General features: G+C 53.6%; 1 protein-coding gene and 1 long non-coding RNA gene across 7 annotated transcripts in view; one reads left to right on the top strand and one right to left on the bottom strand.

The window, feature by feature from the left end:
- Window positions 1-8,802: 8,802 nt before the first annotated feature.
- LOC308226896 lies at window positions 8,803-23,956 on the bottom strand. Of its 6 annotated transcripts, none has more exons than XR_013957963.1 (8): window positions 18,353-23,956; window positions 17,948-18,254; window positions 16,322-17,276; window positions 13,389-15,848; window positions 12,740-12,807; window positions 12,190-12,343; window positions 11,459-11,603; window positions 9,888-10,010 (listed from the first exon to the last, which is right to left on the bottom strand). It is a non-coding gene; the product is annotated as an uncharacterized lncRNA (long non-coding RNA). The 6 variants fall into 6 exon arrangements; XR_013957964.1 differs by having other exon boundaries at window positions 17,948-18,127; XR_013957960.1 differs by having other exon boundaries at window positions 17,948-23,956.
- The window catches only part of FICD (FIC domain protein adenylyltransferase), a 4,465-nt gene continuing 2,714 nt past the window's right edge, over window positions 23,949-25,699 (top strand). Inside the window, exon 1 of the mRNA XM_080629021.1 lies at window positions 23,949-25,687. Within this exon, the coding sequence (XP_080485147.1) occupies window positions 25,495-25,687 (193 nt within the window). The 5' untranslated portion in view covers window positions 23,949-25,494. The remainder of the gene's footprint in view (window positions 25,688-25,699) is intronic.

Below are 25,699 nucleotides of genomic sequence, written 5' to 3'. Positions count from 1 at the left end.
AAACCTCTGCTCTGAGGCAGAGAAACCCATCCAGAGGGAGACAGACAATAAAAATACACAAACACGCAGTGACCGGACCCAAATCCATCACCATGCACCTGCACCAGGAGCATCCCATTCGATCAGAGCCCCATCACCTACATCAGTGTGTTGTTCTCTGCCTCCCAGCTTCATCCACAAGGGAGAAATCCCGGTTCCCTCAGAGCTGGTGGCTGCAACCAGGAGACTGGCACCCAAGTGGGGACCGTGGCAATATCCACTGAGGAGTGATGCCCACTGAGGAGCGATGCCATCTGCAGCCAGCACCATGCCCCGTGCAGGTGGGGACATCAACCCCAGCTGCATGCGGCCAAGCTCCCACAGGAGCTGAAAGAGGAATTGCTGCTCTTTGCACAACTCCGGGTTGCAACATCCCCCACGGCTGAATCAGGAGGAAATGTGCTGATGCTCGACGGGTCCAGCGCGGGGAAAGGAGAACAGACACAAAAAGCACAGACGTCTGCACCGCTCCGGGATGTGCCAATGCGGGAAGCTTGTGACCGGCATGGTGACATCCCGCTCCCAGGACCCCGGGATGGAGCAGGGGCCAGTGATGCAGTGTGCCATGCTTGTGGCACGCAGCGGGACGCAAACCCTTGCACCCCAATGTGCTGGGCAAAGCATCCCCCCCATTGGTAATAAATGCAGTTCACCCCCAAAAGCAGTAAACCCCATGAGAAACACGGTCCTGGTGGGCTGGGACCCATCCCATCCTGTCCCGCACCAACACACCCCAGTCCCCCTGGTACCTTGAGCATCCCAGTGACCTTTCCCAGTACCTCGTGCAGTGCCACGCTCCGTGCCGGGGTGGATGGTGCCAGGGTCACCCCGCGGCTGGTGAGGAAGAGGAGCTGAAGGCTGAAGGCTCCGCCTGGCCCCTGCTGCAGGCACAGCACCGCTCGCTCCCCGCCGGCTTTAAGGGCTCGGGGAGGGGAAGGAGTCACGGAGCATCCATCGCTGTCTTGGCAGCACGATGCTCCGGCAGCAACAGCTGGGAGAGGGTGTGACACCGGGAGCTGGGAGCGCTGGCCACGGCCCAGCCACAGGAAGCTGCTTCCCAAGGGGCCTCCTTTCCTGTCCCGTCCCCCCGAGCCGGGAGCTCAGCACCCGAGCGAGGGATAAGGGAGCACCGAGGGCTCCGGAGCGATGCCGGTCCCAGCCAGGGAGCCCCAACGGGGAGCAGGTGGCTGCCACCACCCCGCTGGGCTGTCCCCACCCCGGGTCAAGCCGTGTCCTCCGCTGCTCCCCCCCCACCGCCCCCAACTCCTTCCAAGCCGTTGAGTCACTTCCCTTCGTCAGATCTGGCTCCCAAACGCCGCCGCTGCTGCTCGGGGCTGCTGTTCCCGGTGGCTTTCATTAGCACCAGGATGCAGCAGCTGCTTCCAGCGGCACCCCCAGCCCGCACAGCCCCAGCACACCCTGACCCCATCAGCACATGGCAATAAAGCCTCTGGGGCGGCATCGGGGGGGTGAGAGAGGCACCAGGTTCCCCCGTGTAGGATGATGGGGATCGGGGGGAGCCTGGCCCCAAACAGGGAGGAGAGCCGGACCAGGAGCCCACATGGAGCAGGAGGTTCGGATAACCCCACGCTTGATGTGGCATTGAGAAAACCCGCTCCCTCCCTGCACAACCTCCACACTGCTCGGCCACAACAACCCCAGCCCAGGTTTAACCCAGCTGGGATAAAAGCCAGCACAGGGATGGGGGTGAATGGGAAGCACAAGGAAGTTTTGGGGTGATGCTGCCTGGGGAAGGAGCAGGATTTGCCCCCATCAGGACACCCCAGCACTGGTTCAAGCAGCACCGGTGCTGCCCTGGGTTCGCCACCAGCCAGTTCACCCCATTTCCCCTGCAGAAAGATGTGCCGACATCAAGGGTAATTAATTAGGATTAACTCATTATCCTCGAGGGGCTGTAAATACAGCCACAAAGCAGCCTGCAGGCCCAGCCAGCAAGGGGAGGGGAATAACCATGAATTAATGCTCTCTCCCTTATTGTGCTGGGACACAAACAGTGCGACTGCAGCCCAGCTCCTGAATGAGGCCTCAAGAGATGCACAGCCCAGGCAGCACCACTGCCCGCATCCCATGGATAGTAACAGGCAGTGAGATGGGAGCCAGGGGCCCCCAAAACCACCACAGGGTGTGTGGGAAGCAGGGATGCTCAGTCATGGATGCTCCTTGCCCAGGGCTGGCCTTGGGGCGCAATCACAGCGATGCTCTGCTGCGGTGACAGACAGCACCAAGGGGCAGGATCAGTCCAGCATCCATTGCCCCACACCAAGTCCTTTCCCAGCACCTGCCACCGCTCCCCCAGGCCAGGCAGGAAGCAGGATCCTGCCCACAGGCGTTATCCCTGTGCTTAGCACGTTAAAACCACGCTGACTCAGGATAAAGCAGCACATCCCTGCGCTGCGGTTTGGGGCTTCCCTCCGAGGCGCTCAGCATCGCCCGCACGCAGCAGCAGCTCCGGGAGGACAAACACCCCCTTCCCAGGCACAGCGACCGTGCACAAACACTGCAGCAGCAGCCGTGGGGATCAGCTCCATGCATGGGCCTGCCGGCTCCGGGCATCAGAACCAGCAGAGCTTCAGCATCCATCGCATCCCTGACAGGCACGGAGCCACCCACTCCGAGCACAGCAATTAGAGCTCTAAACTCAGCTGTAACACAAACTGGATGGTTTAGGCTTATTATAACCCCCCAAGCATCTCCCTGCAGAGCCAGGGTGGAAGGACCAAGCCCAGCAGGCCCGGGTGCTCGCCCTGCTCTCCTGTATGGGTGGTGGGAACCCGCCTGAGTCATCCCGAAGCAGACGTCACACTTAATGTGGAAGAAATTGCACGAAGCTTTTCCCTCTCCAGGGGAGTTCTCTCCGTCATCCAGCAGCGCTTTCCCTCGCCCTGGGCTGGGCTGCGGGGGAAAAACCACATGGAATGGCTGGAAAAGGAGCTGGGTTCGGCTGTGAGGACACGGCACATCCCAGCCCCAAACCCTGCCCTGCTTCAGGGCTGGCTTTATCTCCCCACATAACCACGTCCTGCCTTTCCCACGGGCAGGCTGTGGGGAGCTCATCCCTCCTGCTCTTGGCTTCACTGCGGTAACCAGCTCCATATCCCATCTCTGCCTCATGATCCGAGTGGAAATGAGAACTCATGGCCCAAATGGAAAGCCCACATACAGGATGTTGGATAGACTGCTCGCTGGTTTGATACAATCACAATGAAAACAGTCCCAGCCTTGTGCAACGAGGGGCTTATAAATAGCAGCGGGGCACGGGAACCCAGCAGGGCTCCACACAGCTCTGCCTGCGCTGGGAGGATGCTGCTGACACCCACTGTGGTCCCAGGGCTGGAAGTGATGCTGCTGGTTGATGGAGGCACTGTATCCCACTGCATCCCGTTGCTGGGACGGGCAGGACAAGCCCAGGGCATCCCTGTATCAGTAGCAAGCAGCAAGGCTCGCACCCAGAACATCCCTCCTGGTACCACTGCCCACAGCATTCCCAGTGCATTCCCCATCTCTGTTTGACTCCAGTTCTGCAGCATTTTTAACCCAGGCTGTGCTCCCTCTGCAGAGCACTGTCAGGTCCTCAGAAACACAAGTGGGACATGGAGGAGAGCATCACCCACCCATGGGCTGGGATACGGCTCCAGCATCGCCCCTTCTCACCCCACAGCACCTGGAAAACACCCTTTGCACAGCAGGGATGATGCCACTGGTTGCTAACACCCCATCTGCGGGGCAGGGTGATAGCTCAAGCCTGGGAAGTGATGGACGTGCCCAAGCCGGGTGATTTACTGATGGTTTCGATCAGTGCAGGAGCTGTCACAGGCCCCTGACAGCTCCAGGAGCGGGGATGAGGGATTGCTGGGCACCAGCACTTTGTTTTATGGAAACCCCAGCCCAGGACATCCTCATCAAGTCACTTGTTCCTTGTCTTGGAGCCCTTCCGCAGGTGACAGAGAGGACGTCACCCACCGCGGATTTATGACAGGGGTGGCTCTGGGCATCAAATCCCAGCTGAGGCCTTGGGGGTTCCCTTTGGGACACAGGGACCACTGGTGCTCGGATCCAGCGGCACTCCAGGGCCTGCCTCCCCTCAGCAGGAACCACTCCTGGTCCCCGAGGCAGCAAGGAAAGCTTGGGATGAGCAGATGCTGCTTACTCAGCAGGAGGCATCCACTCGCTTCACGCCTTTCCCATGGGAGGCCCTGCCTCTGCCCAGAGCCCCATGGGAGGGGGTGAGAGCAAGAGTTTCCTACAGCTTTCCACCAGAAAAGATGGCATCTGGAGCAGTAAACGCCAAGGGGAATAACAATTCCCACTGAAAGGGAGAGGCGAGGAGCAGCACCAAGCTCCTGCATGCAGAGCTTCATCACTGGGGGCTCGGGGCACTCAATAAGCTTCAGTGGGAGCTAGAGGCCACTGCAGCTGAGATGAGAAGCAGGAGACGGCATCCCCTATAGCCTGCTTTTGCCCCATCCCTGCAGCGCTGCTATTCCAGCCCTCAGAAACCAGCCCCCATCACAAGCAGCGCCAAGGCCCTTTGGAGAGGAGCTGGAAAACAAAGTCAGATCCTGAGGGTGATACCTGGGGACCATCCCACTATTCCCGGCTCAAATGCCAACAGTTTCCCTGGGATCTTTGCAGTCCCCTCCCAGTACAGGGATCCCACACATCTGGATGGTAGATCCATGATAAGGAACCACCAGCAGCATCTGCCCCAGCAAAGCTCCTGTGGTCACAGCCTCGAGGATGCTGAGGGCCCCCACAGTACCTCCATCCATTAGCTCAGGGGCTTTATGCAGAGCCAAAACCTTCAACCCAGCTCCATTATACCTTTGCTCCATGCAGGACATTCAGGAAGGGTCTCTCCTCCCTGGAGTCCAATTGAGCATCTCCAAACTGCCTCCAGCCCTCAGACCTGGGAGGAACAACAGTGGTCACAGCCCCAGCATAGCCAGTGTGAGCCCTCACCAGAGCAGCCCTATTGATTGTCCCAGCTGAGCACCAGCCCCCAGCCAAACTCCATCACAGGGACCCAACAGCACTGAAGAGAACCTCTCCCCTTCTTATGGATGCAGCACAGGCTGGGGTTTTCCAGGGATCAATTCCCCAGGGTACCAGAGGCTCAATTGCTCCCTAGGCTGCAGCTGAGCTGGGGGGGATTTGCCTCCAACCAGCCCAGCCTGGGGAGAACAAACCCATCTGGTTCATATGAAATGTGCACTGCCAGGGATGGGGCAGTCACAGCGGTTCCTTTAATTCCCTCTCCAGATTCCTTTATTTCTATGGCATGAGGGAAATAAAGCAGCTCCATGATGTAAATCCCTCCCAGCAAAAGAAAATCCCTGAGCCAGGAACGGGCCCGGTTCTGGATGGATTTTACTAATAAAGGGGAAAATGAGGTTATTTCCCTTCCCACCAAGGAAAGAGCAGTGCCAGCAGAGCCCTTCATCCCACCCTCCAGCTGTATGGATGTGGTGAGGACCATGGAATGAGGCAGAGGAAGGGATTAAAGCAACATCTGAGCGAGTTACGTCTCCGTTCCTACCGCCTCCACCGATTCATCTGAATTCCCGCAGGATCCTCTCCATGTGTTCTGCTGCACAAGATTAATGGTGAATTGAAAATCAGATTTTTCACCTTGGGACATGCCCATAAATCTGGGAAAAGCAGCGACAAGCTCTTTGCCAGAAATATCCAGCGATGGAGCAGGATCCTTTGGGATTCCCACTCACCAATGGGTTTCCCCAGGGCTCCTTGCAGCGCAGCAAACTCCTCCTTGCTTTTCCCCTCCCGGAAGGTGGTTTGGGAATGTGAGGGCGAGAAAGCTGAATTCCCAAGTGGGCTGCACCTTCATTTCGTGCTGTTTATCTGATTTGAAGGGGTTTTATCCCCCAGCTGTCAGCAGAGGCGGGAGGCAAAGGCTCCATGGCTTGCTATGGGCAGAGCAAGCTGGTACATGCAGGATGCTCTGCATCCTGAAACCGCGGCTGTGGCCCTGTAGCTTCTGCTGTCAGCACAGTTCTTCCCCACCCCGCACCCCATGTACCCCCAAACTGTTCCCAAATCGTTCCTTTTGCCAGAACTGAGTGTTTTCCGCAGGGATCACGTCCCCCTGTGGGAACTGTGCCATCTGTTTCCTTGTCTGCCACTTAAAGTGGGGTTTGTTACTGTGACATCTCCTGTGGGAAACCACTGCAGGTCAGGACTGCTTGTGTCTGCATCTCAAAGGGGAAAACACCCAACCACAGAGCCCTGGGTCTGGAAAACAGGAAGACTCCGGCTCTTGTGATGGTGCAGAGCTCAGCTGCCTCCTCTGGACACCAGCAAGTGCTCGATGTCAGCATCACTGCCTGCTCCCGAGCTCCTCAGTCACTGCATTTAGTGGCTCAGTGGCCGCCAGCCCCTGGTCCTAAGGGAATTTAAGATGGAGAGGGGTTAAATGCAGCCTGCCAGGGCTCTGGGTGTGGATGCTGAGCATCCCACCATGGAGATGGATGATGCTGACAGGTCTTTAATGGCTTATGTTAGCTACAAAACAGTGGAAGCTTAGTTAGGGCTCACCCTAAAAACTCCTCAGGTTGTGCCTACATAGTGTCCCACATGCAGGGAGGCAGTGGCCAGGATATAGGACACAGGCAGAGGTGAGTATTCCTGTGATCTCACACCAAATAGAACCCTCGGTGTGGCTGATGAACCCCTTGGGAAATACCCAATTACCTGAGTAACCACCTGGATTTGTCTTCATAACAGCAACAGGCTTCAACGTCCCAAACACCAGTAAGAAATCCTGCTTTTCTCTTTATGATCTTCATAAATAAACCCAGCTTTCCTTGCAATTCCCTGTTGGGCAACGCAATAAGGGACTCATGGAGCAAGGTTTTGCAGGGACAAGTGTTTTGGCTGGTGCTCACAGACCTTCCCAATGCCCACCAGCAGCAGCCAGTGACGGGTACCATGCTGGGAAGCAGCAGGGATGCTGCTTCCATGCGGGAAGGCTCAGCATCCCCGCCAGGTCCCTCCAGCTCCAAGCAACCAATGCCATTTTCAGTCTCATTTTGGCTGAGGAGTGATGGCCTCAGTGCAGGTCCCCAGGGCTCTGCTCCCCCCCCCCCCCGTTAAAAATAACATCAAAATATGCTTTATTCCTGAGCCCGTGCCAGCCATGGGGCTATTTATGGAGCAATGAGAGAGTCACTCTATGAGGCTGTGGGGTACCTGTGCCCTCGATGGGATCCATTACATCTTATTCCCGCAGCCAGATGTGGCTCGAGCATCCTGACGTCCAAATCTGAGCCCTGTGCTGGATGCAGCCCTGCACCGGAACCAGTGCAATACACAGACCCCTGATCCCAAAATGCACCCGTTCTGATGGGAATTATAGATGAGACTTATTTAAAAGAATAAATAAACATTAGGAGCTATCAAAAGGAATTCATTAACGGTGTTGGTGGAAGCCAGAGCCGGAATTTGCCTTGGAAAGAAAACAAATGAGAGCCCAGGAGGGAGCCCAGGGAGGGAAAGCCGCTCCGCGGAGCTGCACGCAAATGTTCTGTGTCACATTATACAGAATTAATGCTCCGGCTTGTCTGCGCAGATGAAAAGGATTTAACCTAAAGAATCAATTATGTTTCCTCACAGACGGCCTAATCTAACCCGGGTGGGACCTGAGGGGGAGCAGAGCCCCTCGCCTGTAAATCCCTGACTCGCACAGCTCGGAGCTTCAAAGCACCGGGAGCCGTTTGCCGGTGCGGAGTCAACTCCATCCAGATGAAACCACAGCCTAGAAATAAATCCATCACCTATTACTAAGGAGAGTTAAGGTGAGGAAGAAGAAACGTGGCCACTGTTACCTTTGCTGGCTCTGGCTGTCAGTGTCTTCTGACTGGAGCACTTCAGCATCACCCATCCATCTGTCCCTCTGTTGAGACATCTCCAACATCATCTGTCCCTCTGGACCACTCTGAATCCCCTTAGAATCACCCTTCTGGCCATGCACCCAATATTGCCTATCTATCTATCTATCTATCTATCTATCTATCTATCTATCTATCTATCTATCTCTCTGTCTATCTATCTATCTATCTACCTACCTACCATCTATCTATCCATCTATCCATCTATCTCTATCTATCTATCATATATCTATCTATATCTATCTATCTACCTATCTATCATCTATCTATCTACCCATTCCGACAGCTTCAAGCCTGACCCAACACCACCCATCCATCCATGTGTCTGCAGCAGGCAGCACAGGGCAGCACAAGCAGTTCCAGAACCACCTCCCCTGTCTTCCCACATGCCCATTTACACCCCTCTGGCTCAGGGTGATGGTTTGAAACATCACCAGCACACCTGCCTGCCCTTGCTCTGCCATGGACAGCGTGTGCTGCTGCCAGGCTGAATACACATCCATGTCCTGTGCTGACAAGGGGGTGCCACACGAAACACTCAGTAAATTAACAACTTGCTCACATACTGGCGACTTTATCAATGAGCTAATGGATGGACCAGTTCCCAGCCACACCGGTGACACTCTGGGCTCACAGTTCCCGGCTGGAAAGAGCTCAGCATCATTCCCTCCAGGCCCACGAGTGATTTCTCTCCATGTAAGAGACTGATCTGAAGGCAAACGAATGCAGTTTTGACTTTAATAGAAGCAAAAAAAATCCCTCTGCTAATTTTCTATCTGTGGCAGGCTATTATTAACGTGTCATTATTCTTCAGAAAAATTTGATCCTGCGTGGCCCAAGACACATAAAGTCTCTATAAACTGCAGCGGGTGATTTATGACTCGGCATCTGGGGACCTGAGTGAAGTAATTCAGCCCTGTCACTTTTTGTTCCTATTTAAGAGTGTGCTGCAATTAATGTTTGCCCGCCGGGAGTCCTGCAGTCAAAGTGGCATCAAAGTCACCGCTTTCATTTGACAGAGATGAATTCATCATAAAGCATCCCCCCGAGCGGGAATACCCCCGGCACAGGCAGTCCGGCAGCGATGCGAAAGGGATGAGCAGCTCCAGCAGCGCCTCCTGCAGCCCCTGCCATGGGAAAGTGCCGTTTCCTAGGCTTTTCTCCCCGGTTTCTCCCTGCATCGGGCCCCAGCAGCACCAAAGTGCAAGTGCAGGGGGGGTGATGTCAGGATTGCTGCTGTCTTCTCGCCATCACCTGCAAGTTAAAGTGGCCACTGGGATAAATTGCTGGGGTTTGGGGTCCCTCCGTCCTCCCCTGTCTCTGTTTGAGCTCTTAGGCAGAAGCTCTTCCCTGTGAGGGTGCTGAGGCGCTGGCCCAGGGTGCCCAGAGAAGCTGTGGCTGCCCCATCCCTGGCAGTGTTCAAGGCCAGGTTGGACACAGGGGCTTGGAGCAAGCTGCTCCAGTGGAAGGGGTCCCTGCCCATGGAGCCGGATGAGCTTTAAGGTCCCTTCAACCCAAACCAGGCTGGGATTCTGTGGTTCTATTACATACATATAGATGAAAAAGCCATTGCAGGCAATGCAGAACGCAGCACAGCTCCTCCCACAGAGAAAAGACAATTCAGGAACCAAACACCCACCTGGGATCCAGCACTGGGTGCCCTCATGACCAACTCTGGCCATGCAGCATCACCGCACCAGTGCCAGCCCCACCAGTGCCCTTGGGCACCTCACCAGGACACCACTGCCCACGGAGCACAGGGCTCATCAGCCGCTCACCCCACACAGTAACACCCTCAGCACAGGCTGGGACTATCTCCCAGTGCTTCTCCTTGCAAAGCTGCTCTTTATTTGCAATGGGTGATGGGGAGAGATGTTATTCCCCAGTCCAAAAGCATCGTCTCTGCAGCACCAAGTGAAGGAGGGCCTCAAACTTCAGGTGGAGCAGGTGAAATCTGGGGTGGCTTCATCCTCATCTCCTGGCACCATGGGCAGGGGTGAGGGTACCAGCCCCACAGCATCACTACGAGCCACGTGGTATAAGTGCCTGGAGCAATTATGGAGAAACAAGGGATGTGGGGATGAGCAAGTGGTTGTGCTAATGAGCCCCAGGCCTGGGGAGGGCGGCCCAGGGATGTCTGTTCTGGCTCTCAAAGGGCTGCTGGGGCCACATCAAAGCACCACAAAGGTATCTGGAAATAACCAGCCCTGCGATGGGGGAAGCAGAGTCAGCAGCAGCAATGCTGCAGAGCAGGAGCTGGGCTGGGGACCGTCCCCCTGCCACATCCACAGTGATGGAGGAAACCAGCTCTGCTGAGCGGGCAGGAACTTTGGTATTTCCAGCTTGGGGCCTTCTCAGATTCTCCTTTAAATAGCCCCAAAACCATCCTGTCCTGCCCTGTCCTCATGGAGGTGATGGTTTCCCTCTCTCATGGATGGACCCTAATAAATAAACCCACCATGAGCATCACCTCCCTCCCTTCTGGCTTCCCTGCAGCCAGGGCAGGGGCTGAGTCAGGCTCCTTCCCTATAGATTCAAGCAGCTTTGGTGGGAGAAGAGCTGAGCCAAGTGATTCAGATGCCTTGCAAAGCTGGAGGGATCAATCACCTTCCCCAGGCTCTGCTGGAGGGAGCAGCATCATAATCCTCACTATTTTAATTAGGTTTGCCTCTGCTTTATGTCCCGTGACACAGAGACATAATGAAACTTCTTAAATGCAGTAATTTTACACTAAAAGGTTATTAATGGTCCAGTGCTCACTAGGAAGGGAAAGTGAAATGATCAGGTGTGGATGCTCTGGTTTTGGGGGGATTGCAGAGCTTTCTGGGGCTGGCAGCTCCCATCCAAGAGGCAGGAGGCAGCAGGGACAGCCTGAGCCCAGCAGTGAGGGAAGGTCACTTCTTGCCCATGTATTGTTTTAATCTCCAGCTCCCTCAGAGTCACCCAACCATGCCCACACCGTAAAAGAACAGAGGAAAATGTAGTAAGATTTCAGATTGCTTCTCCCAAATTCAAATTGTTTCATCTATTCCTTCCATAACTCCCGCACTCCCCATTTTCTGCCGGTCTTTTCTTCACCAAGGACAAGTTTTTGTGCTAATGAATTCATGAATTGTATTTACTAACTGCTGCAGAGGAAATGCCCATTACTGGTGCTGAGGTGGGGCTGGAGCGGCTGCAGAAGGTCCCCAGCCTGCTGCAGTATGAAGCTCACGTAGAGCTGCTCCACACGCTGCCACCGAGAAGGGTGCAGTAATGGAAAAGACCTTATAAATCAATAGAGCTCTATTGAAAACTCAGGCAGGGCTCCACATAACAACCCCCTCTCCTTTTAATCTGGGGGGGTGTGTGTGGAAATAAAGGTTGGTAAATGGGAAGCTGAGGTACCCCAGCTTGAGGCTGCTTCCCCTGCACATCTGGCTGGGGAGATGCTGTGGGAGGAATCAACCCCATGTGGAGATCCTGTGAGTGTCGGACATTCGGATTTATCTCACCTCTGATTTATCCCCTGGTCCTTCACGGAGAGGAAGAAATCCTGGCCAGGGAGCTGAGGGACTGCAGTGAGCACCTTTTATTGCTACCACAGAGCACAAACAGGCGCGGGTACATTGAAGCTGCCTTCATGGAGGAATGATGTGGCTGTAATTCCCAAGGGAGATGTAAAGCATTTCCCTGGGCATCCCATCCCTGAGTGCTTTACCCATGTGCAGGGCACCCACCACCCCCAACCCCAGCAAACCCCCAAGTCCTGCTCAGTAATTTTCCAGCCATGGAAAATGGTGAGTTGATGGGATTTATGGGAACAAGTGGGAAGAGTCATCAGCCCCAGTGAGCAGATGGGTCAGTTAAGCCCTGGCAGAGCCTGGTGGTCCCCCAGCCCTGGTGATGCAGAAGAGCACAGCACAGGCACCAACCAGCAGCTCCTGCCCTGGTGCTGCTCACTCACCCCCATCACTTGTAGACACTTTCACCAAGCACACTGTAAATGAGTCGTGTATCAATGGAATGGGCAATTCTGCCAGGCAAATTAAAAGCTGTCCTTGTGGTTAATTATAGGGCAGCTTTATATGTGACAAATTAGGGAGACTCCTGATGAGGTAATTTGTTAATTATGGAAGCCTGGAGGCTCCTGCTTCATTAGACGTTGGCAAATCCTTTAATCTGAAGTACTGCCCCTCCTTCAGCACGCCCCACACATCCCCCTGACCCCAGCAGTGACACTCACCATGGGATAGCTCCTGGCACGGCCCTGGGATTTACAGCAGCAGTTCAGCATCAGTGTAGTTCTGCTTCCCCTTCCCTCAGGAATGCTCACTGTCAAGGAAGAGCGTGAGATCCCCACAGCCCGGCTGCTGCTGCTGAACAAAGTCCAAACCTGCCTGCAGGAAGGGAAGAGGGGACAGAAGAGAGGGAAAGGAAGCTCCTCAGGTCAGAGTTAATGAATTAATTGACTTTAATAATGGGGTTATGGTGCAGGGGGGCTGTGCTGCAGACAGTGGGATGTAAATCAGCGATGTGGATGAGGATGCTGTGCTCATCCTGGCAGACCCAGCACTGGGGGGACTTGGCTTGTGCCAGCTGGGAGCAGAGCTCAGCCATCAGCATCCAGATCACTCCCACAGGAGCCTTCAGGGCAAAGAAACCCTCCAAGCTCCTCAATCAGTCCTCTCCCTGCTGCAGGGCAGCGATGGGCACAGCCACCCCCAGCAACCCCATCCCACTGCTTCCAGTACAAACCAATAGGACAGTGCTGAGGCCGGGTGGGCGCTGCTGACCTGCTCCAAGTGATGCCACAGCAAGAGGGATCACTCTGAACCTGGGGCAGGGAACCCCAAACGAGAACCTGATCAAGAACAGGACCAGTAACACCAGTCAGAGCAGCATGGTAAGACACACCATGTGCCAAATCACTCTCCATTTACACATCACAGTCCTGCAAATCCTACTTTACATTAACAGCAGCATCATTTCCCGAGCCTGCACCATGGACCATTTCCCCCCCAAACCAGATTAAACCAGAGCCCCAAGGAACAGCTCCCTCACTTATTTTTAGCCATCTGTGCCTGCTGCGCCAGCCATCACGTTATCAAGTAACTATGGGAAGCCAGATGCCTGCCAGCAGAGAGGCACCCAGAGCCTCTGTTATCTTGGGGTTTAATGGACTGGCAGTTCCAGGGATGTATTTGCTTTCAGCCTTTAAAAAGAAACAGCAGCTTTGCTTTGTGCCACACAAGTTTGCCAAGTTTCCAGCTTTCCCTGAGACTTATTTCACTGCCCAGCAGGCAGAGAGCACCTCAAGAGAGGGCAGAGCCTGCTCAGCCCGAGAGAGCAGCGAGGAAAGAGAACATCACAGGGAACAGCAAACGCCTGTTATGGTTTCCACAAGTACTTGGCAAGAAGAAAACGCTGCTGCTCAAAACTGACCTTGTCTGGGTGACTTCGGCATGAGGGCACTGATGGGTTGCACTCTGCTTCACCACCACGTGTGCCTGCTTGCTGCTGTGGTCAGTAAGGACGGGCTCAAGGTGCTTGTATTGGAGCTCTTTTTGTTAATCATAGATTGAGGTTGGAAGAGACCTTGGAGATCGTCTGGCCCAAGCATCAGATCAAAGCTGAGCTCAGCCTCCCTAAGCCAGGCTCAGGGCCTTCTCCAGGTGAGCTCTGAGCATCTCCAAGGATGGAGATCCCACCTCTGCTCCTGTCCCCATCCCCGGGGTGATCCCTCCACACTGCAAAGAGATATTTCCTTACACCCCATGGAGCATCCCCTCCTGCCATCTGCCTTTTGCCTTCACTCCACACATCCAAGAAGAGGGTGGCTCCATGTTCTCCACCACCTCACTCCTGTTGGACAGCAGCATCTTCAGGAAGGAGATTTATCACTGTGTGATGGAGCATCCCGCAGCATCCCGCTCGTCCCCGGGCTGCCGAAGCCAAGGAAGCCCCTTGTGCTTTTCCTCCTGCCCCATGGGTCCACAGTTCTACCCCTCCACACAGCTCAATGAGCTCCTCAAACCAGAAGGGTCACTGGAAAACTGCTGCTGATCCCCTTGTTTCTTCAGTAGAAGAGCAGCCTGTGTTTGGGGATCAAGTGCCATCAGCTATTTTTCCTCCTCTATTTTCTAACACTCCAGCCTCAGATCAATAAATTAATCCCAAATCATTTAATGAACACTCAGCTTCTAATTCGTTTTCCATTAAGGGTAAATCCAATTCCTTCCGAACACTGAGCCTTTGGGAAAATGAGGAACTGTTCAACACACTTCCCTGACGTTACTTAGGCAGAAAACAGCGTTAGACTGGAAATACTGATAATGCCAAGCTCTTGGTAAAGATGGTTTCCAGAGCCCCAAAACATGTTCCATTTGAGTTGATCCTCTGCTTTCTCTGTTCACTGATGCGCCCCGGGGCCCATCCCCGAGCACTCCGCTCCAGCCTTTAATAACCACTGTAAAATGAGTTCTTGCCAAAAGCCTGCAGCTGATGTGGCTTTTACTGGGATCCAGACCGATGCTTATCAGGGGAACAGCTCCTGCGTTACCTGCCATGGGCCTGTAAAACACACCTGGACTTCAACCCAGGCCTTGTAACAGCTTTTAATGCCTGTTTGCATCATGGTGACCCTCGCTTTGGTCTGGAACACGAAGCAGACTCCAGGAAACATGAAGAGCCTATTCCAGGCTATTTTAAGTTTAAAAACAAGAAATACCACAGCTTCCCCAGCGACTCCAGGAGCCAAGAGCTGCCCAAACGCACGGCTTTGTTGGGAAGATCAAAATCCCTCTCGGCCCTGTGAAGTCATTTCAATCAGAAGCTACAGTCCTCAGTTGCTTTCCTCCAGCCCCCAAGCTGCATCCATCCCTGGTCCTGCCCTGCGTACCCAGCGAGCATCCCCCCTGCTAACAGGGAGGGTGCATCTCCCACCCTCTGCCATGCTTTCCAACACATCTCACGCCCCAGCTGCGTGGTCCTTCAGAGGAACTTCAATCCCAACACCCTGAAGTGTGTCCCTCTCTCCCCAAACAGGAGATACCTTGCAGAGCTGTGTCTTTGTTCCATTTAAGCAGCAGCTTGTGCTGGGAGCAGGAGAGAGGGGAACAGATGCTTTTACCTCGTGGTTTGCATAATGCATTTCTCCTTCCATTTACTGTCTAACGTGGAGTGCTTGGCCTAAAAGGAGCAAACAACCTTGCAGTAATATTTACAAGCTAATTAGGCAGAGGATTGACTCGAACATCACTGGAATACCAGAAAAGAGCCAGTTGGGCTGGGAGGGCTTTAGCTGATTTTCCTTGGAAATTAGAACTGCAACAGACTGCTGGAAGCACTCGGATCCTCTCCAATGTACAGAATGGCTGCTGAGAGAGGCAGGGGAAACAGCATCTTCCTTCCCCACAAAAGCACAGGATTTGCACTTCTGTGCCATGGGATTAGAGTTAAAATTAAAGCTATGCTTGAAAGCAATAACAATTGCCTTTCATTTCTATTTAGCAGCGCTCCTGTGTACAAGCCCCAGCCAAAACATCATCTCCAGTAACACAACACATTTTACAGTACATAAAACTCTGTGCACCAAGAGGGGGAAAACACCACATGGAATCGCCTGTTCCTGCCACGCATCGCTTCCTAGCATTGCTATTCCCTGCCTTGCCAGTGCTCAGCCCCGCACCCCTGAGCCTCAGCACGCCATGACATGTTCCAGGAGAGAGGGATGGAGGCACCTCTGCATCCCTGAGGAGGTCTCTCCTCTTTCCATAGCACCATCCCTTCTGCCATCCCAGGTATCCATCACTCAGCAGCTTGCTTTTGGAGCGCCGGTCCCCCATCACTCAGGAATTACAGATCAAGCCAGCAAAGTCACAAGGAAATAGTTTGTTTGCTGCTCTGAAATTCAAGGAGAAAATGGGATTTCACTCACTTGCTTTAGATCATGGGGCTTGCTTCCCTGCTGTGCTTATTCCAAATCCCCTCTCCTCCCATTCAGCTGCCAAACAAGTTCAGGGAGCTACCAGCAGCATCACAACCATCACCCCATGACCTGCTCAGCACCGGGAAGTGCTTTGAGGAGCCCAAGGAGACAATTTCAGCCCCACTTCAGACCAGCACTCAGATGGTGCCCACAGAGAGGTGGCTTTGCAAAGCCTCACAACTCCAACCATGGATTTAAACAGTGCCTGGCCCAGAAGCACGCTCCAGACAAACAGTGATGTTCCAGGGGATGCTTTTAATCCCATTAACCCAGGAGCTGTTTGTGTGTTTGTGTTCAAGCCTCACGGAGCAGGGAACGCCACTGCAGCAGCAGCAGCTCTGTGCAGAAGGCAGCGGGGAAGCTGCATTCAAACACAGCTGCCACCAACCTGTCTGCGTCTGCTGCAAATGAATTAGCTTCAGCAAATCAGTGCTTCCTTGGGATGAGACAAGGAGATCATGGAAGGGCAGGCTCCTCAGGCCAGTGGTCTCTTCTGCAGCCTGGGTCACAGCAGTACCTGCGGTGGGAGCACACATGGCTCCATGCAAAATACAGCAGCAATTTATGGCTCTCCTGCTTGGAATTCCTGCCCTGCCAACCTCCTCTCCTCCCCAGGATGAGCAGGAGCAAAGGCAAAGGAAGGAGCTGGAAAAAGGTTTGGATTTCAGAGAAAGAGGGAATACAGAAGGCATGGGGGCAGCTCCAGAAAGCAGGGTTTACAGCCCCCTGCCACGACACCCGTCTTGCACCTCACCCAGCCCAATTTCATGGTATTGATTTCTTCCAACAGGCAACTGCTTGAGCCGAGAGCCTGATTCCCATCAGATCTTCCCAGCAGCAGCACTACCAAACACCAGCAAAGAGAAGGTGTGCGTGACCCCACTGCAGCCTGGGTGAGATGAAGGCACAGCTCATCCCTGCTAGAACTTGCTCTTCCTCCAAACCCAAGATTTACCAGCCTGGGATTTCACTGGTGCCAATGTGCAGCTCCCCCACCACATCTCTTTGGTCCTACTCAGGTGCTATGCAGATGCCAGGGCTCGGACTCCACGTTGTTTGGGAGCACAGAGTGATGGAGGCTCTTCAGATCCAGCTCTGGCTCCAAGCTGGGTGCTTGGTGGCATCCTGCAAGGGCTGAGTGTGGCAGGGACAGGACAGAGCTCCCCATGGACCTTGCTGACACCGAAGAGGAGCAGGAGCCTCTCCTGGCTGTGCTGCAGAGGCTAAAGCAGAGGCTGTTGCGCAGCATCACAGCCTTTGCAAATGGCTCCTGTACACAAGCTGCAGGCCTGCTGCTCTTCCTGCCCCTGCCTCATTCCTTATCCAGGCTCTCGATGTCTTGTCTGTGAAATATAAGACACATTAAAGCAGGAAAAAATCCAACCCCAAATTCCATTCCAGATGGTCTGGAGGAAAACTCACATAATTTGCCAACAAAGCCAGGATTTAGCTTTCTCATCCTGAATTTCAAGCTCAGAAAGGTCAGACCTCCCATCGAGACAACTGCAGTGCACTCGTTTCTCATCGCTGGATTCACAGGGTTTGTAATTCCAGCTCATTACAGAAACCCAAGACTGCTGGGCTCTCGTCAAATCCACCCCTGCTCCTGCTTTCTGCCACTTTTCAAGCAGAGACCACATACGCACGGCAGGCAGGGAGGCTGGGGCTGCACAGGGCACTCCACAATAGCTGGCCTCTGCCCCAGCTTCATGGCTGTACCACCAGAGCCTGTCCTTTCACCGCCTCAGGCCTCCCCTGCCCCACCTCAAGAAGCAGACACATCCCAAGGAGCTGCATAGCTGATGTCTCAGTGATGCCAAGATCTTTGGTGCAGAACAAGTCGTGGGATCTCTTGAACTTCAGTCACTGAATCACGCTTGTGGTGGACAGAGCCCCTTGGGACATATCTTGGCCAGCCCAGCCCAGTCCCACCCGTCTGCTTCCAGCATCTCTGCCCCAGCATCCCCCTTGTCTGCTGTCTGGATCTGAAGTCCCCTTTGGCACGTGAACAAACCTGAGCCATGCTGGTCAGTGTAAGAGTGACTGCGCCAGGACACAGCTGGCTGGCTGGATGCCTTCTCACACTCCCTTTGTGAGATTCAGAGTATCCTTCACATCTCTCCCAACTGGAAATACTCAGTTTCAGGTGCTCCATCTGCATCCCTGGATCCTCCAAGCACTTCTGGCATGGAAACTAGAATCAGAAATGACATCTCACAGCACCAAACACTCTTTTGTCATCATCTCCCAAAGCTGGATCCCACATGCACAGTGTACTGGAAGACCAGGCCACAGCTCATGTACGTTGTAGGAAACAGCTCCTACGAGGTGTTTACAACATCCCGGTTAGATACAAGACAAGTCACTGGTTCAGCTTCAGCAGCCACTGTGTTATTTTGACCTCCTGTACATCACTTACCTTCTGCCTCCTCCCTGAGCCCCAAAACAGCCTTAACAGGGCACAGTCTGGTCTCAGCAACTGGGAGATGGGAATTCTATGAGCTGCAGGACCTGCTACGTGAGGAATTGTGTCTGTATTCTCTGAGCACACCACACACTGGGCACCGTTGGCTTCCCTCTCAACTCTTCTTCACACAAGAGGTGAACAAGAAAAGACTGAAGAGAAGCTGAAATGAATAGCACAGCCCAGTTCTGAAGCCAGCTTTGTGCTTTGAGGACAAGCAAAGGCTTAGAAGTGACTTCTGCACACTGAGGGGAAGCAGATCAAAGAGGTGCTGCCTGGAAGGAGCCCGTTCAGAGCTGGTGTTGTGTAATCCCAGAGCACACTGCCCAACATGCTGCGGCAGCAAGGGCTGGGCAGCGCCTCATCGCAGATCATGCAGGAAGACAGGCTGGAAACAAGGGATGCTCCTCACTGGCCCTGCAGAACACATCCTGCACACCCCAGAGGATCCTGAGCTCTGGTGTTAAAGCACTCATAAAGATTGCAAAGCTCTGCTCCAATTGTTTATCCTGGTGAACTACATGGAAAATAAACTTCTAGGAATCAAAGGCTAATGCATGAAGCAGATGTGCAGCCGTGATAAGGCAAAGCAAGGCTTTTAGAAACCAAATTTCAGCGTTGCACAGATTAGACATTAAAATGAACTCAGTTTCATGCCCTATGCAAATCTTTGCCAGCTGTCAGCTCTGTAGTCACTAAAGACTAAATGCAATAACTAAACAAGAGCAAAATCACAGCGAAGACTGGGTTCTGCAGGAGCCTGGTTGTTACCAGGGCTGTGCTCTGGGATGCTGGGGAGCCTGCCCAGGCACAAACCCCAAGTGTCACCAGGAGCATCAACTGAACGTCTGCAAGTAAAGTAACTATAAAAGAGGCTACTTTGCTATGAGGCTGCTGCTTCTCCTGACCTCCAGGGAGCTGCTGGTGTCTACACTCTCTAATTTGGTAGCTGGACTGAGGAGTGATGCAGCCATCCCACAGCAGAGGCCAAGTGATCTTGCAGCAAAGGGCCACCTCCGCCCTTAAGCTCTTCTCTGCCATGGTCACCCTGGATGTAGGACACAGATCATCAGCCAGAATGCAGACCAAGGAGAAACATTGCTGTTTCCCTCTGGAGTAAAAAGTCCTTGAATGCTGATCCCCACCAAAGTAGAGAGCATCATCCAGGCTTGTGCTGCATCCACTGAGCAGCACCATGGCCGGAGCTATGGCTCCATCCCCAGAGGAGCTGCACTGAATAATGCCCCAGCACTGGCCATTTACCGAGACATTCAGCGAGCTGCAGGAACTCCACAGGGCTCTTAGCTCTTGCCTGAAGCAATTTGCCATGTCTGGGAGAAATGGCAGTCTTATAATTGCTTCCAGAATGGACAGAGCTCTGAGAAAAGGGAGGCACATGTGCATGCCCTACTTGCATTGGATTCCTGGGGATAGGGGCAAGGGGCAATGGCTTTAACCTGCCAGAGGGGAGACTGAGATGAGCTCTTAGGCAGAAGCTCTTCCCTGTGAGGGTGCTGAGGCGCTGGCACAGGGTGCCCAGAGAAGCTGTGGCTGCCCCATCCCTGGCAGTGCTCAAGGACGCAGGGGCTTGGAGCAAGCTGCTCCAGTGGAAGGGGTTCTTTAGCTTCTCCAGGCCCAGCATCACCCCTTCTGGGAGCAGGCAGCCAGCAGACAGGGCTCGGGGCAAGGCCAGAGTGGTGCCCGGTGTCTGCAGGGAAGAGCTGTGCGAGCATGGCACAGCGAGGAGCTTCTGTGCGATGCCGAGCGCTTGTGAAAGCTGCTGCCCTACATACAGCACAGAGAGATTTACACAGAGCTCCTGTTCCAGCCCTGCCTCTTCCTGTTGAAATCCATAAAGCCCAATGAAGGAGATTTGACATTCCATCTCCGAAGTAATTAAATCCAGCCGGATAAAGTGAAATGCTTAACAACTCTGAGCTTCGCAGAGCGCTGGAGGAACCTGATAGAGATGGAGTTACGCTGCTGGTAGTAAACAGGGGCTGTTCTCTGCACTGTTAATGGCAGGGGGGAGAGGGGAGCTTGGGTTTTGATTTGGAGGAACTTCAGAGGACACATTTTATTTAGCAACAAGCTGGAAAAACAATAGAGATCCATGGGAAGGTGGGAACTACACATGCTCTTTCTCCCTGTTTCCAGAAGGACCCTCAAGTCAGTGTTTGAACTCTGCTGAGAACAGCACAGGGTGCTTATCACATCCATTTCTCCCAACTCTTGCCTTAGTTCTGAGTGTAGGTGCTGAGACTGCATAGGGCTCCCGAGGTCAGGTCTCCACATCACTGTTACCAACCACAGAGCTGCTTTATCATTTATAAAGGATCATCCACCTGCTTTGGTTTGTGCTTTTAACAGTCAGCACAAACCCTGACTCCGGGAGCCTCATGGTCCTGTGGGATGCACCACCTTCAGCCCAGCCTGTCCCACCATTGCCTTGGCAAGAAGTGCCAAGCTGTTGCTTCACCCTCCCAAATCTCTGTGGAACAACCAATAGCTGTCAGTACATTAGCAGGGGCGAGCCGAGACTCTTCCAGGGTAAAATAGCTCCTTTTGTAATCTGCTCCTACAACACACCTACCCCTCTTGCCTGTTTTAGCCCTCCTCATCCTACATTACAAGCCCTGGAGACAGCAGGCGTGCAGAACTTGAGTTATTAAATGCTGCATCTCTTAAACGTGCCCCCAGGAACGTGCCTGCGGGAGGAGAGGGCTCTGCTGCAGCACAAGCAGTTCTCCATCCTGCACTCATCCCATGGCTCCCCTGGTACCTGGAAAGCACCAGGAGGTTGTTTGCATCCCTGTGGGGCTGTCGGGAAGCTGCTCATCCCTGGGCCATGTCCTAGGCAGGTTTCTGTGCTCCCCAGGGTTTGGTCAGCGAGCAGTGAAGCTGTGTGCAGTGTGCCGTGAGGATGGGCAGAGGGAGCATGCTCCTACAGAGGCTTTGGCACTAAATCCCTCTTACCGAGCATCATTTTTGTTGCATTTTTAGCTGACTCCCCCCTTCACTCAGCCAGAGGCACAGGGAGATAACAGCGAGAGATTAAGTGAGCATCTTGCCCCAGGAGCCGTCATTATCCCAGGAAGTCTCCAGTGCCCCCTGGAATCAATTAAATGGACTGCGGTTGGGGATACCTGGCACTTCACAGGATCACAACCCAGAGAGGAGACCGTGGCAGGCAATTTCCCTTCTCTTATTGACATGCAAATCATTGCCGCGGCAGCTCCTGGCTTTAATATATCTGCAGATTGCCTGGCGTGGAGTCACATTAGTCAAGTATATGTGGCAGTTGGTCCAGAATGACTCGGTAATAAGAGTCAGCATTTGCACCTCTGCTTCAAGGACGGGCTGGAGAGGAGCCTGCAGCCACTCCTCACCTCTGTCTCAGGTCCCCTCTGAGGCACAGAGCTTAGGGACTGTAAGTAGATGTCCCTAAAGTGAGGTTTGGCGTTAGAAACAGACCGAGGTCCCCAAGAAGTGTCCTTTGGGAACATATACAACTAAATCTCTCAGCTTCCATAGAGCTGATGTTTCTTACTCCAACATCCAGCAGGAACAGGAACTGCCATAAGAAACAATGCTCTCTCCCACAAAATATGTTCCCAAGATTTCTCAGGTTTGCTCCCCATTCTCCATAGCTACCATCACCATGGCTAAAAACTCATAATGAATACTAGAAGGAGGTGCTCCAAGTGCTGCTGTTTCCACCTCTGTCCCTGCCTAGAGTCAGAACCAGCCCTGCAGCATTCCCTGCTCCCTTTGGATGGGTATTTCTGTGTCCCACTGCCTCCCAGACCTTCACAGAGATGATTGGAAAACCACGCTGACCACAAGTGCAACCATGAAAGAGCTTTTCTTCCACACAGATGGAACTCCTTATTCCCTTCCTCCCTCTAAATTGCACTCCTCATTGTACCCAGACATGGCAGAGTGGCTTTGCTTGGGACCTGCTGGTTGAAACAAGCTCACTGGTCTGATGTTACAAGCTCTGTCCTGCTCAGCTGCAGCATTGCTTTGAAAGTCCTCCTTTTGTCCATTTATTCCCAGTGCCACAAACCAATCTGTCTGAGACGCTCATCCCTCATTATTTGTTAAGAGAGCCAACAAAACCCTCTGTTCTGCACCATCTTGGTGCTTTGTTTTCAGCTTTCTATTCAGTCTTGTGTGTGTGCTTCTCAGTGTCTGTACAAAGAGCTTTAAATCGTTCCCTCAGCCTTGAACCCCCTCGCTCAGAGCCTCTGCAGCTTGCAGGAGTAATCACCATGGTGCAAGCCAGCTCTTGCTTTTTGCTTACCCTTCTGTTTTCTCTTTAATTAAAAATCCCTTTGGTCTTCACTTGGATGCGGGACGTGGTTTCCATTTGCCTTGCAAACAGCCCAGCCAAGAATGTCAAAACCATTTGTCACAACCACCTTGCTTTGACCCAGGTGGCAGCTTTACCAGCAGGCATTTGAGCTCTTCCTTGCCCATCTGTTCATCCATTAAAATCCCCACACTTCAACGGGCAGTTCTGCCTCTGCATCCAGTGGCTTCTCTTGACAACCAGACCCTCGTACAGACAGGGAGCCTTTCCCATGTCCTCAAGCAGATCAGTGCCACCTCGTTGCCTCAGTTTAACCCAGCTACTCCAGAGCAACCAGTTGCCAGCAAGCCCTGATGGCACTGCCCAAGAGCATGGGAAATAGATGATACCCAGGTCGGAGGGGACAAAAAAGACCCCCAGCACAGCAAGGTTCATGGGGACAAAGTGCTCCATCTCTGCAGCACACCTGGACCAGAGGCTGGGAGGGGAAGGCAGAGAAGTCCTCCCTTTTGCAAAGATTAGCTTTTTGCTTATAACACATGGCCCAGGAAAGCCAGAAAGCATGGACCACAATATTCCTGCCTTATCACATCTCCTCAGGTAAGATCATCACAGCATCAGCCCAACAGACACCGGCTCCAGGGAGACGCAAGGGCTGTGCCGCAGCCACAGCTACACCTCTTCAGTGTCACAGCCCCACAACCTCCGCAGCGCACTGACAAGCGATTTGTATCCCGGTACAAACAGTTCCAAACGGAAGCCAGAGCCTTACTCAACCTCGAAATATGTTTTTCGTGACGGCTGCCTCCAAAGGCAGAAGGTGTAAAAGGTCCAGGGGGGAGGCTGCAGCGCGCTGGAGGCTTCCATGGAGCGGTGAAATGAATCAGTGCCATCTACCGGCTGCAGGGACCTGAGCGCTTCCCGTTCCCTGGATTCGGCCTCAGAACTGAAGGGATAAAAACCAGCCTCTTACACATTGTCTCCTATGGCACAGCTGTAATGCTTCCAGCATCCCTCTGCCATTCCATAGCCAACAGCACCATTCCAATTCTCCCTAGAGGTTAAGGGTCCAGATAGGAGCCCATTGGCACAACCATGGACCAAGCCATGTCCAACCGTGCCAAGGGAGCCCCAGTCTGTGGCTACAGCTTCAGCATTTCCAGCCTTACTCTTTCCTACCATCTATATCAGGATCTCCCTTTGCTATCCCCGACACAATCATAACTGTGGTGTATGACGTACTGGCAATGGCAACCCTTGAGCTGGCCCAGATCTGTGCTGAGGAAGAGCTGTGGCAGTGCCAAATAGCAGCAGCACTGCCAGCATTCCCAAGGGATGGCGTGGCATCCTCAGCTTCCAGCACAAAAAAGAACTGCTCCAAGGCTCCCACGAGGCACGAAAGCCAGGAGGAGATGCCAGGTATTCCTGGCTATCCCTGTTGTTCCCCTCTGTTGGATCATAGTTAATTGGGGAACAGACTCTCAATGTGCTTGTCACCATTAATAAAAGGCAAATACATCATTGCTCTATAATTCTCCCATAATTGGGCTGAGATGCCAGATCACTGAGGAGAAGAGACACTTCCGGACACTTCCTCCTGGAGGGCAGATACATCTGCTCATCCTTCAATGCTGATTATCCCCCAAACTCACCTCTCGGCATTCCCGGGCTCTGACAGGCTCCACATGGCTGGAAGACGTGGCAATGTTGTGCTGCAGGGATTGCCCTGGGCTCCATTGGCTGAGGTGCTGTCAGTCTCTTTCTGGGGACGCTGGTTGAGCTGAGCTCACCAAGCTGCTTGTGTCAACCCCAGTCAAATCAATGAACATCTGCGAGAGCCCCAGCACCGAGAGAGCTGCCTTTGCCGTTGGAAACAAGCAAGTCTGACTCTGGAAACCTCCTTGTGATGCAACACCGTTTGTGAAGGAAGCAGTTCAGCGCAGCAGCAGCACAAAGCTGACCTGGGTAAGGATGCTGTGCACAGACAGCATCAGTCCTGTGGGACAGCAAGCCCCATGCTATGCTCTTACCGGTAGCGTGTTCCTTGATTGCTGGGCACAAAGGCAGCTTGCCTCACCACTGCCCCATAGCCCCTTCTCCATTACCAGCAGCTACAAAGGATGGTTTGAGTTGCCAGGATCTATTCCTAACAAACCAGGTTGTTTTATCTGCAGTGATCATTTGCTGGTAGAAAACTCTTGTATCCTCTTGCTAGATACTGAAATCTGAGGGAGTTGCCTTCAGTTCCCTAAATCTTCTCTTTTCCTTAAGCTTTTTTCTCTCCCCATTCCATTCCTGGTCTCCAGTGGAGCTCCAGGCTGCAAAGCACCAGCGTCCATTACTTACTGACACACTCTGCTCCCTTACACCAAGAAAAGAGAATATTTTACCAGAAAGGCCACGAATACACAATGAGAACACTATTCCCACACGGAAAAGGTGTTTTTACCACGCAAACAAACAAGCTGCGAGCAGCCGGAAGGGTTTGCTGAAGCCCCCACAACAGCCTCGCCGGTGCTAGCTCCCTGCCATCCCCAACCTCTCCATAGGAGAGGCTGCGACAACCGAGGAGCTGCGATCTCCCGGCCCCGCTCCATCAAGCGGCCCAGCCGGCCTGGGCCCCCCCGGACCCTGCGCAAGCCCCGGAGCCGCAGGGCCCTGCCCCGGCCTGAGGGGAGCCCAGCGACGCGCTCCGCGGCACCGCAAGCGTCACCTAGCAACCGGCAGCCGGACGCCCAGCCCTAATATAGCGCGAGTGCCCGCCCTCTCCCCATCTCCCGTTATGATTGGTTGCTCTCGTGTGATTGACGTGTCCACTGACCAATTGCCACACTCCACGAGCCTCTCCCCTGCTGGGGGCGTGGCGTTACGCGGAAGACGCTGCAGGAAGCGGAGGGCAGGAAGAAGGGGGGAACGCAGAAGAGTGTCAGCTGCGAGGGCCAATGGAAGAGGAGAAGAGAGCGGTGCAGCCAATGGTAAGGCGCGGA

This window comes from Psittacula echo (assembly GCF_963264785.1).
Source record: "Psittacula echo genome assembly, chromosome: 13".
Classification (NCBI taxonomy): Eukaryota; Metazoa; Chordata; class Aves; order Psittaciformes; family Psittacidae; genus Psittacula; species Psittacula echo.
This window is presented reverse-complemented; position numbering and strand designations above follow the sequence as displayed.